This window comes from Diabrotica undecimpunctata, chromosome 5, assembly GCF_040954645.1.
Source record: "Diabrotica undecimpunctata isolate CICGRU chromosome 5, icDiaUnde3, whole genome shotgun sequence".
NCBI classification, from domain to species: Eukaryota; Metazoa; Arthropoda; class Insecta; order Coleoptera; family Chrysomelidae; genus Diabrotica; species Diabrotica undecimpunctata.
The window spans coordinates 126304042-126316683 of record NC_092807.1 but is presented as its reverse complement, the minus strand read 5'-3'; the positions used below and the strand labels follow the sequence as shown (position 1 = coordinate 126316683).

General features: G+C 31.0%; 2 protein-coding genes across 2 annotated transcripts in view; one reads left to right on the top strand and one right to left on the bottom strand.

Annotated features, from left to right (window-relative positions):
• LOC140441766 (neuroligin-4, X-linked-like) overlaps positions 1-12642 on the top strand; it is a 960081-nt gene that overhangs the window by 17286 nt on the left and 930153 nt on the right. The window lies entirely within an intron of this gene.
• On the bottom strand, positions 2693-12623 carry LOC140441765 (probable chitinase 10). Its single transcript, XM_072532672.1, has 6 exons — positions 12517-12623; positions 12409-12462; positions 9365-9520; positions 6851-7003; positions 4499-4654; positions 2693-2816 (listed from the first exon to the last, which is right to left on the bottom strand). Exons 1-6 carry the CDS (start codon positions 12521-12523, stop codon positions 2800-2802), a joined length of 543 nt encoding a protein of 180 aa, XP_072388773.1. The 5' UTR covers positions 12524-12623; the 3' UTR covers positions 2693-2799.

Below are 12642 nucleotides of genomic sequence, written 5' to 3'. Positions count from 1 at the left end.
GGGTCTTTGTATTACCTCATAATCATCATCTTGGCTTTACAACCCTGTGTGGGTCCTAGCCTCCAAAAGAATTTTTTTTCCAGTCGTCCCTATCCATCGCCTTCCTTCGCCAAGCACGTATTTCCATATTTCTCATATCTTGATCTAAGTTATCTAGGAATCTTGTTCTGGGTCTTCCTCTTTTTCTTTGATCAATAAGTCTATCAAGGAGCGTTTTCTAGCTGGATCGGTTTGCTCCATCCGCATTACATGGCCTACCCACCTCAGACGTCCTATCTTAATGTGTTTTACGATATCTGGTTCCTGGTACATTCTATAGAGTACGAAGTTGTATCTTCTCCAGACACCATTTTCATTTACCGCTCCATAGATTCGCCTTAGTATTTGTCTTTCGAAATATCCTAACATGTTTTCATTGCTTTTTGTTAAAGTCCAGGTTTCTGAACCATATGTTAGGACTGGGCGTATTATTGTTTTGTAGAGTTTTACTTTTGTATTTCTTGATATAACTAGATTTAAAAAGGAGATTAAGCCCACAATAGCATCTATTAACCGTGCAAATTCTGCAGTTTACCTCTGCGGTAGTGTCATTTTCAGTATTCACGAGCGTTCCCAGGTATACAAATTCGTTAACTGCTTCGATGACGTCGAAGTGGCCGTAGTATTTGTGGTTGCGTACCTATTTTCATCTATTTTGTTTTATTGGTGTTTATTATTAAACTCATTTTTGTAGCCGCTTTCTTTAGTGCTACGTACGCCTCTCGTGCTGCGTTTTCCGTTTCCCAACAATATTGATATTATCAGCATATGCTAGGATTTGCACAGATTTGTTATATATTGAAACAGTAGTTGTGATTTGTGACGTATGTATGACTTTTTCCAGAGCTAGATTGAATAGCATACAGGAGAGTGAGTCTCCATGACGTAGCCCGTGATTTGTTTTAAAAGGTTCAGAGAGTTCCCCCTGGATTCGTACTTTACATTCAACTTTTTCAAGGGTTAGTTTGGTTAGACTTACCAACTGACTTGGTACTCCTAGGTCTATCATTGCTCTAAACAATTCTCTTCTATTTACGGAGTCGTAGGCTGCCTTGTAGCCTATAAATATGTGGTGCGTGTCTACACCGTATTCCAGTGTTTTCTCTAGAATTTGTCTCATGGTTGAAATCTGATGAATTGTTGATTAACCACCTCTGAAACCAGCCTGGTATTGTCCTATTATTCGCTCTGCATATGGTGCCATACGATGGCATAATATATTGGAAAATATTTGATACGCTGCATTTAGGAGCGTAATTCCTCGATGGTTAGAGCATTCAAAGATATCTCCATTTTTGTGTATGGTGCAAAGTATTCCAATATTCCAATCATTGGGAAGGGACTTCTGTATCCATATTTCTTTTATAAGCTGCTGTAGCGCTATTATGATATCGTGGCCACCTTCTTTATATAATTCTGCTGGGAGATTATCTATTCCGGATGATTTGTTTCTGGCTAGTTCGTTTACAGCGTCTTTAACTTCCAGGATCGTTGTTGGATCCTCCTCCCTCTCCGTTGCTCCGATTACCTCACAACTTTCGTCTTCCGGGTTTTCTTCTTCTTCCTCTATATTAAGTATCTGGTTAAAATATTCCATCCATTGGTTTAGTATGTCTGTTTTTGTTGTTAATAGATCGCCATTTAAACTTCTAAATTAATTTGTGTTTGCCTTGAATTCTTTTCTGTTGATGTTGTTTTACCTCATCCTTTAATTAATTATCCAATTATTTGTTTTTTTTTTCGATTTCTTGTTCCGTGTTCTTGCCTTCTTATCATAATTTTTTTTCTTAAGAGATGTTGTAGCTCTTATGGAAAGGTATAAAAATTAAATCTGCTTCTTGTTGTTAAAGGTATCTTTGTAGTTAAAATCGTTCTTTCGTAGTTGAATTCTTTGCTCTGTTTTTGATTATTTTATATTTGAAGTTTAAACGTTAAAGTTCCTTTTTCAGTTGTCACTTAATGGTCATTTTATGTGAAAGACCTTGTAATTAGTTATTTTAAAGTTATGGTTTTATCACATGTCAGTATAATGGGTCTTGGGGTCTGAGCTAAGCAGATATCATTTTTGCGGAGTTTTGTTTCACCTACACTTGTATGTTAGTGGCTTTCACATTCTTTAAATATGGGATGTTTTTTATTAGGTTGTGTTTTGATCATCTTCTGATTAAGATGGCTGTGCCCTGTTGTCATTTGTGTTTTCCTTATATCCTCATTTATTTAGGTTTTTGTTTTGTATTTGTTTTTTAATAAGTAAGACAACATCCATGTCATGACTAGTATTTAGGATGGATATATGTTATAATGACATCTACTAAATTGCAGGATACTATACGTCATCAAAGGATTAGTTTATACTATCTACGATAAGAGCGTGTAATTGTACCTTGGAAGATTGTTTTTGGGGTTTGTGTTACAGAGTTTCTTGCACCTATCGATGCAGAAGTAATATGTATTAGGTGTAATCTCCTCCACAGTTTGCATTAAAAATTTTTTTTAGTACACTGGGTTTACATTAAATGACTTGGTATATTTAAAATCTTCTGGAATATTTCATGTCATTTTAAAGCAGAGTCTTAGATTGATCATTTCTGTATTATTTAATATTACTAATGATCTATATATTTAATAAAAATAAAGGAATAAAAACCAGTAGTTTAGTACTTAATATTTTTATTTAGCTAATGATTGCATTAAGTAGTTTTTTGTACCATTCGAAGTATTCTTCGATCAATATTTTGTATCTGTAAATCAGCGCAACTTTTAATTATCATTCCAGGCTAAAAAAAATAAATGAATTAACATTTAATAATACAAACTAGAATACAATAAACTTTAGAATATAATGTTTATTTAATTGTATGAAAATTATTTATCAAAAAGCAAATGGATATCACACACTGTATTATATGACTGTCCCGAAATTTGAAAAAGCTTTAAATGGCATAATTTAGTAGTAACGCTTTACAGAACAGAACAAATGGATATTGGTCTGCAGGTCCAATCTCAAATATAAACGAAAAGATAACAACATGTTTGAAATTTATGGATCCAACTTGATATCAAGACGATGGTAGAAACGCGAGACCTATGTCCAAAAACATGTGTTCTCGAACACTATGGTCGCATAAATTTTGATAAAGTGGTTTTAATTCGAATGTCACACGTTATCAATCAGAATAAATCAAACTAAAAAATCAAAAGCCTAGAAATAATGTTTGTTACAAAAGCAAGAATCTTTTATTGAAAACAATTCATTCAAATTTCTAAGGTTGTTTGTCCTGAAACTGTTTTTTAATTTTCGTAGAAGTAGTAGCTACATATTGATATTTAAACAAATACTTTAAGAACATATCATCGAAAAGGTCTACAGCAGCTTTGAATATACGAACAAAAATTATATTTAAGTTACAATTACTATCTATACTATGTATCTAAAATGAGAAAAGATTGCATATTTTCAACAATTTTTTTTGTGTCGTATTTATTATATATCGCACTTATATTATTATACAACTATTGAAGCCAGGGATTTTTTTTTTATTTTTTTTCATTGTTAGTGTATTTTAAGATGGTGCCAAAAATGTTATATCCAAAAAAACTGCAACATGGAGGACAGTTAATCTCTCTAAAGCAACGAATCTAAAACATTAAATTCAAGAACCGTTTAAAAAAGGAAGTACCGTTACCTGATAGTTTACCAGAAAAATTAAAAATTAAAAATAAAACAAAATATCGGCCATTTCAATTTTTTTTAGAAATTGACCTTTTTTCGACTATTTTCAGTTACACAAATTTTATTGTATTGTCTTTCGCGGTCAAATTGATATACAGAAAACCAAAACAAATAAAATGCAATAAAATTTGTTTAAATCGACCGACTAGATGTGGAGATTAACTGTCCGCCAGTTTTAAAAACGTATTTTTTTTTTAAATCTGGAATATCCGGATCTTGTCATTCGATTTAAATAAATCTTGCATTTTTTTGGTCTTATCTATGATCGTTTACTACAATTTGATCTAAAAAAGGTAAGTTTTTTTGCAATGTACGCTATTTTGTTTCTTTTTTTAAGAATTGTTCGTTTTTCTGGTAAATTATCGTGTAAGGATACTTCCTGTTAAAACCCCTCTTGAATTTTTTGTTGTAGATTTGCCATTTCAAAAATTAGCAGTCCGCCATGGAGAAATAAATTTTGGACGAACAATTTTAAATTAATTAGTTGTCCCAAAAACAGCAAAATAGCTTAACAAACCCTTAAAATTTTAGCTCGATCAATTAGTTTGAAAGTTAAAATAATTAAGATATGTTTATTATATTGGTACCGTTTGTAAGATCAATACTTTTACTTTTAATATATACCAAAAAAATAAGAAACATTTTAGAAGCAAAAATGGTTTTGCAAAGTTAGTTAAATGGAATATGGCATTAAAAATACTTAAACTTCATAATGCAGATACTTACGACAGTTAACTGCTTCAGGGGGTGAACAAAGATTGGCTAGATTGCTAAAGAACAATCCTTTGGAGCATTCGAAATGACCTATTTTACCATCTTGATTATAAATGTAATACTTAGAACAATCTTTGGGATCAGGCCAGAATTGAAATAGTTTAGAATCTAAAACAAACAACAAATTAACATACGTAAATTACGCAATAGTAACACATCATAATCCCATTTTAAGTTTGGACGTCATCTTGGTCTCCTAATGCCTATTGGATATCACAGTGTAATTGAATCGGTAAGATCTAAAAGGATAACATTCCATTATTTGCCAAATTTATTTAAGATAGCAGTTTTGTTCATTTTACCAAGCTCTACAGACTTATAACATATAACATTCCATCGCATTAAATAGCTTATATTCAGATAGTTTTTCTGAAGTGAAATCTAAAGGGATAAAATTTATGGAATATTATCACATTTTACATTTCAATGATTTAAGTCGAGTAGACCATGAATTGTCAGTTTTTCTCGGTAAACGTCTCTTCTTCTTAAGGTGCCTTCTCCATTACTGAAGGTTGGCTATAACTACAGCGAATTGCTCTCTATCTTGAGCTTCCCGTCCATTATAAGTCGTAGGAATGTATTTTTTTCCACTGTAAATATGTCTATAACTCGTTTTTTTTTTGTTTTTTACAATATTCAGAAATTCTCTCTCAGTACCATTTTTCTTAGCACCTCGTTGTTGATCACGTGCTCTATCCAAGAGATCTTCAGCATCCTTCGAAAAACCGACATCTCAATGGCTTCTATACGCCTCATATTTGTAATTCCGAGAGTCCATGTTTCCACTCCGTATAGCAATATGGAATAAATAAACGTGTTAACAAATTGGTATCGGATATCCAACAATAACGTAGAGTTTATTAGAAATTTTTTTTATTCTCTGAAATGCGTATATTCTATACGAGGACGTATTTCGACCTCGTGGTCAAGATCGTTCATTATCCAGCAACCAAGATGCTGGAATTTTTGTACTGGTTCTATATGTTTGATATAGATACAAATATTAATGTCGACATTTGTTGCACGTGTAACAGCCATTAATTTTGTTTTATTTGTATATATATTTAGTCCCAAGCTATCTCCCTCTCTGGTTATGATATTCAAAAGTCGTTGTAAATCCTCAGCACTGTCCGCAATAATGCCGGTGTCGTCTGCGTATCTTAAGTTGTTTACGTATTCTCTGTTGATTTTTATTCCTTCTTCGATATTTTTGAGGGCATTTTAAAAGATTTTTTCGGAATATATTATATTGAATAACAGTGAAGAAAGTACACAGCCCTGACGAACTCCTCTTTTTATTGGTAATTCTGCTGTCAGACAATTGTCTATTTTGATTGACGCAATTTGATCTCAATATAGTTTTTTAATAAGTGCTAGAGTGTTATGGTCTATACCATGTTGTGTTAGGGTTTCTATGAGTTCTGTGTGTGCTGTGTGTACTCGATCAAACGCTTTTTCGTAGTCGATAACAGAGAAACACTTCTTTTCGCTTATCTCGGTATTTTTGTAGTAATATCTGGAGACCAAATAATGTCTCCCTTGCACCAAGCCCCATACGAGATCCAAATTGATTGTCGTTCAGGTTTCTTTTGCATTCTATTTATATTCGTTGATGTACAATTTTTAGTAAAATTTTCAGAAAATGGCTCATTAGGCTAATTAATCTGAACTGTGAGCATCTATTTGCTTTATTTTTCTTGGGTATAGGTATAAATGTCAATCTAAGCCAGTCTTTCTAAGATAAGCTTTATAATCTCTACGTATATTTCATCTGGACCTGAGGCTTTTCGTGGCTTTGCCGTATTGATTGTTTGTCGTATTGTAAATGTCTCACAAAGTGTTATTTTAGAGATTTGATTCTGAGGATTAAATCAGTGACCTTGGTTTTCTGTCCGATCCATAATATTTTTTTACGATCACTGTTTCTTATACCTTACATTGTTCCTTTGACCTTTGAGTGGATTTGATTTTCGCAGTTTCGCTCTGTATACGTATGTGATATAAATTTACTCTAAAAAATAACATCGTGCTTCCCCTTCTGCCAACTATCACATAGTTCAAATTCAATAGTAAAGAAAAAATTTAAAATTTAATATAGGAGAATCGTATATTTTTGTATTTTGTAAATCACTCTTGCTGTTCATATGTAGGAAAAACTAAAATTGTTGATGACGGCATTTTCTTGTATAAGAGTATTACTAATTTCATTGATATTGAAGCCACTTTAAATTAAACTTTACAACAACGACAGTGAGAGAGACGAGCTGACTAAATTATTTTGCAATTAGAATAATATATACTTACAACAATGAACATTTTCGTGGCGATCACAAATATTTTGCTGGTCGTCAAAGAAAAAGTCTTTAGGACATTGAGCTATATGTATTTTACTATCTTTGCAGTAAAAGAACCTAGTACAGTCACCATGATAAGGCCAATATTGACTTGGTTTGCAGGCTGAAACGTAGTAAAGAATAAAAAACAAGTAACAACAGGTTAAGTCAAATATAATAAGTGTATTATTTTATACCCGTATAAAATGTAGAAGGATACTTATTATACTACTTTTATTAATTATACCTACTTTTAAGATTTTGTGAACAATTTGGTTATGCTAATAACAAACTATTGTTTATTATTGTTTATAAGTTTTTATGTTTTACGGTAGCTTAAGGGATTTCTTGCAAAGAAACATGTTGTAACTAACTCATAAAATAGACGCCAGAGACTTCATTCCAGCTTAACTATTTATGACAGGAAATATTTTGCCCAAGTTGAGTTTGTTTTAGGCATGCTTAAGCAGAAGAGTCTATTAAAAGCAGTTCTGCTAAAAGTCCTGTTGATAACAAGATGTGAGAACTAGTAAACTATATTCCTTTTTTTCTGGATTTTAATCAGTCAGTATATTATATAATACTATTTAATGTAATGTAAGGAATAAGCCACAATTTTACTTGTTAATTTTTAAGTTTTTTGTCGTTTGGATTAAAAAAAAATACAAATAAACGTAAATAGTTTCACAACGATATTAATATAAGTTCGAAATCTCGTTTTTTAAACGTATTATTTGTGGAAATCTACATGAAATATATTGTTTCAAGTAATAAAATCTCTAGATGTCCATTAAAATTCACTCAGCCGTAAACACTAAAACTTAGCCAGCCTAAAGGCATTTTCTATCAATTCTTCTCACATGTATATGCGTAGTAAAAAGATCAAGTATTACTTCTACTATTACCTTTAAGTATGAGGTAAAAGCATCGGGCCAACTCCCATTACTCGGAAAATACGATAAATTTGAAAAAAAACTTGGTAAACCGCGTTGGAAAAGATGAATGCAACAAAAAAAAAACAAAAATGATGACATACGCTAAGAATAAGAAAAATAAATGTTAAAACTTACAACGTACAAGAATTTAGCGGAAAATAAAACGAGGTTCTTGTAGGAAACCGTGGGCTATACAATTATTTTTACTGCATTGTGACAAAAATAAGAGAACCTAATAGGGAGTAGTTATACTCATATGAAAATAAATAAAAAAAATTCAGATTCGCTTGGGCAGCCTTTGTGAAAAGCTGAGCAAAATCAATCTGGAAATGAGAATACACAAAGTTGTAATAATAGTGATTATACAAAGACTTTTTTCTAAATTACAGTTTAAAGAGCACTCTTGAGTTTTTATGTATGTAAAACCACCAAATAGTGTAGACATACAATACATTATGTATTAGGTAATGTTAGATAATTAAAGTACTTATTAAAAATTGCAAATGGTCAAAAGAATAAAGCAATAGCGGTAAGTGTTTAATTTATACGAGACCGACAAACTCAAGAATATATATATATATATATATATATATATATATATATATATATATATATATACACATATTGTGTATATATTTTGATTTTGATAACATTAAAATTTTATGTAGTGTGTATATATTTTGATTTTGATAACATTAAAATTTTATGTAGTGTAAGTAATAAATTTAAAAGGACTGTTTTGGAAATGGTTTGTATTAGCAAAAGTGATAATAATTTAAACAAAAGATCAGAAATCCAAAATCTAAGCAAAATTTATAATTATATTCTTTCTTTATGATTTATATATAAAACTTGTAAAATGTCATATTTAATTCTCCATATATCTGTTACATTTTTTCAGACATCTGTCAACGGTGAATAAATCTTCTTCTTTTTGTTACTAAACAAAAAAGAATGTTTAAACGAAATTTTACTTTTGGCAATATAATTGTCAAAAATAAAAATTTTATGTTGGCATTTATAACATTGAGGCTTATTTGTAATTGGTTGCTATTTTAACTTATTTATAAATTCAATTATTTTTGTATTAAAAAAATGTTCAAAATTATAAAAATTTTCAGAGAAACATTTATTGGATTAAAACATTTTTATATCAATTATTTTGAAGATGTACTAGCAGTAATTTTTACTTACTAAACTAATTTTTATTTGGTAAGTTAACAAAAATTGTTTTTTCTTTTTAGTTTAACCTTGTAAGATATTTTGTCTTTTTTAGCTCTTGATAATAATTATAAACACAATTGAAAGCTCGAGATTAAAAAAATAGTTAACCGATAGCCCTTTTATTGATTCCAACCCATCCAAAACAGATATATATTTGTTCCAAACGAGTCACAAGTACTTCTTTTTTCTTATATATATATATATATATATATATATATATATATATATATATATATATATATATATATATATATATATATATATTTGTGCTAAGTAATTATTTATACCTTTAAAATTATTAATTAATTTTTTTTATATTTACTTACTGCACTCGACATTATTTGGGTCATCACAAACATTTGAGGAGCTGTTATAGAACAATCCCAAGGGGCACGGCCAGTGCTGCATTTTACCCTTACTGTCACACTCATAAAACAACGAGCAATCGTTAGGATCAGCCCAACGTTCACCTGGTGTACACTCTAAAAAAATTATAATAATTTTGTAATTTAATGTCAATTGATAAAAAAAAATTACTTAGTTAAAATAGATAAAAGTCAAAGAAAGATATGACAAAAAATTTGCCAAAAAAATCACTAGGTAATAACAATACATCTTCGTAATGAACCTACATCTGGTCTCAGTCATCTTCTATTGTTCATTTTATAATAAATATTTTTCGTTGATAAACGTCTTGATCCGAATGCCGGAATGGCTTCTGGTATACTTTTAAATTTGACATAGATTCAGGTATTGTTTATAAATATACAGTCTTAAACCGCGTCGATTATCACTGAATAAATATTTGTTAATATCTCCACTAGCTTGTCGTACTTAACTGTGTCGAATGCTTTATAGTAATCATTAAAGCATGCTTGAATATTACAATTATATCCCAAGCACACAGACACACACACACACACACACACACACACACACACACACACACACACATCTCACTTGTGTACTAGAGAGAGTCTCTCTCTTACCTACCAATGCGTTCCAAAAACCAAACTGTCTACGGCTGTCTTTTTCTTCGCATCGTCTATAAAGATACTCATTTGCAATGTTTAATTTTTAGAATTAACTTTAAAATATGGCTTAATCAGCTTATGGTACGGAAATCATTGCAGGATATGGATTTCGTTCTCTTTATTAGAGCAATAAAAGTTGACTTTTACCATGATTTTGGTATGACTTCGTTTAAGTATATGTCTTAAGAAAAGTAATGATATTAAAGAAAACACCCTGGTTTAGAAAGAAAGTGAAAACAAAATGTGAAGAAAAGAAGAAAGCCTTTTTACAATCCAAAACACAACAGGCATACAACTACTATAAACAAATCAGAAATCAAACGAATACTTTATTTAGACAAATAAAAAGGAACACTGGCAGAGTTTCTCAAAACAGATGAAACACGATTTCTACCGAACACAAAAGGAAATATGGAGAATGACTAGAGGACAAAGAAAAGAGATGCACGAACTAATAAAAACGAAAAACATCCAGAAGAAAACATGGGTAGCCTACTTTCGATCCCTATTTGCTAAAGCTGGCGATACTAAACCACCAACACCAGAGGTGACGACAAACGAAGAAATAAGTATTAAGGAGAAATAGGTAAAGAAAGCATTAAGAAAATTAAAAAATAGAAAATCAACAGGAGAGGACAGAATACCGAACGAACTCCTAAAGTATGGAGGATTTTGAAGGATCTGACCAAACAACTACTAGAACTAATTCAAAAAATAATAGAACAAAACAGAATTCCTCAAGAATGGAGATCAACCATCCTAACAGCTCTTTTCTAAAAGGGAGACAAATCCGGCCCGAAAAAATTACAGAGGAATTAATTTAATAAACACAACACTAAAATTAACAACCAAAGTGATAATAAATAAATCGAATAAAATTAAAAGACTAGCAGAAAAACAACAAGGTTTTAGGTCGGGAAGATCATGCACCGACGCTATATTAATAATAAGGCAAGTGCAAGAGAAATCATTAGAATACACTAAACCGGCATATCTATGTTTCGTGGACTTTATAAAGGCATTTGACCGGGTCGAATTAAAAGACGTTATCTACTTACTGTATGCAAGAGAGATACCTCTAGGAATAATCAAAACGATCGAAAATATCTACCAAAATAACAAAATAAAAGTAAAAGTAGAAAAAGAACTAACCAACCCTATTAAAGCTGGCAATGGGATAAAACAGGGAGATTCCCTGAGTCCTCTATTGTCCAACCTGATTATGGACGAAATAATAAAAAAGGTAAGAACTAAAAAAGGATATAAAATGGGACAAAAACAATTTAAAATAATCTGCTATGCAGACAACGCAATATTACTCTCTCAAAGTGAAGATGATTTACAACGTAGGCTGCACCAATTTAATATAACTGCCAGAAAATTTAACATGTTAATTTCCCCAAAAAAGAGAAAATGCGTGGTTACAACAGCAAATTTATTAAGATGTAAATTGAAGCTGGAAGGTCAAATAATAGAACAAGTGATGGAGTTTAAATATCTAGACATCACATTATCTAGCTACGAAATGCTGTAAACCGAAGTGTAAGATCAAGTGAATAGAGCAAACAGAGCAGCAGGCTGCCCAAATGAAACAATAAGAAGAAATAAAAATATCGGGAAAGAAACAAAAGGCAGAATTTACAAAACAGTCATCAGACCAATAATGACATACGCGGCAGAAACAAGACCTGACACAGAGAGGAGAAAAAGGATATTAGAAATAGCAGAGATAAAAACAATTAGAGAAATTGATGGTAAGACGCTATGGGACAGAGCTATAAGTACAGATATACGACGTAGATTCAAGGTGGAGAACATTAAGAACTGGGTAAGAAATATAAGAGTAGAATGGAACGATCATATAAGCCGAATGACAACAAATAGATTAGTAAAGACGGCAAGGGACGGTTCCCCAATAGGAAGACGTTCAGTAGGAAGACCTCGAAAACGATGGAACGACAACTTACTGGAGGCACATTGAAAAACAGACAGAGTCATGTCTATATAAAAAGAAGAAGAAGAAGAAGAAGTATATGTCATTAAATATTTTTCTTACTCATTGAGATTCGTCGGTGTTAAATAGTTTTATGAGTTCAACATATGCATGCAGAATTAAAATAGCTAGTTTAAGGTAAAATATAATATAATAATCATAATACAATATTGATATTGTAAAGAAAAGGTATAAAACGGTGTAGAATACTTAACTCTATTTAAGTAATACTTAGTCAATAGCATTAGAAACAGTTTATTTACCGCTACTCAAAACCTGTATTTAATCCCAACTTAAACAAGTTTTCTAATAAAACCCCCTTATCTATAGGTTTTAAACTCACCACTTGAATTTGCTCCGTACACAAATACGGCTCCAACCAAAAACAAGATTATAGCTAAAATTAAACGAAATTATTATTACATTAGAGTACGTGTTAGTTTTTACTTACGATGCATAGTTTTGTTGACTAGATACTTTTCAATACACTGTTTTAATACAACTTAAAATTGGATTCGTACATGCTTTTATATAATAAATTGATAACATACAACAAATCTGCTATATTTTTTTCACT

Coding starts and splice junctions, on each gene's coding strand:
- LOC140441765 (XM_072532672.1), bottom strand. Junction 7,004..9,364: donor CCCAAATAATGTCGAGTGCA/GTAAGTAAATAT, acceptor ACTACGTTTCAG/CCTGCAAACCAAGTCAATAT. Junction 4,655..6,850: donor CCACGAAAATGTTCATTGTT/GTAAGTATATAT, acceptor TGTTTGTTTTAG/ATTCTAAACTATTTCAATTC.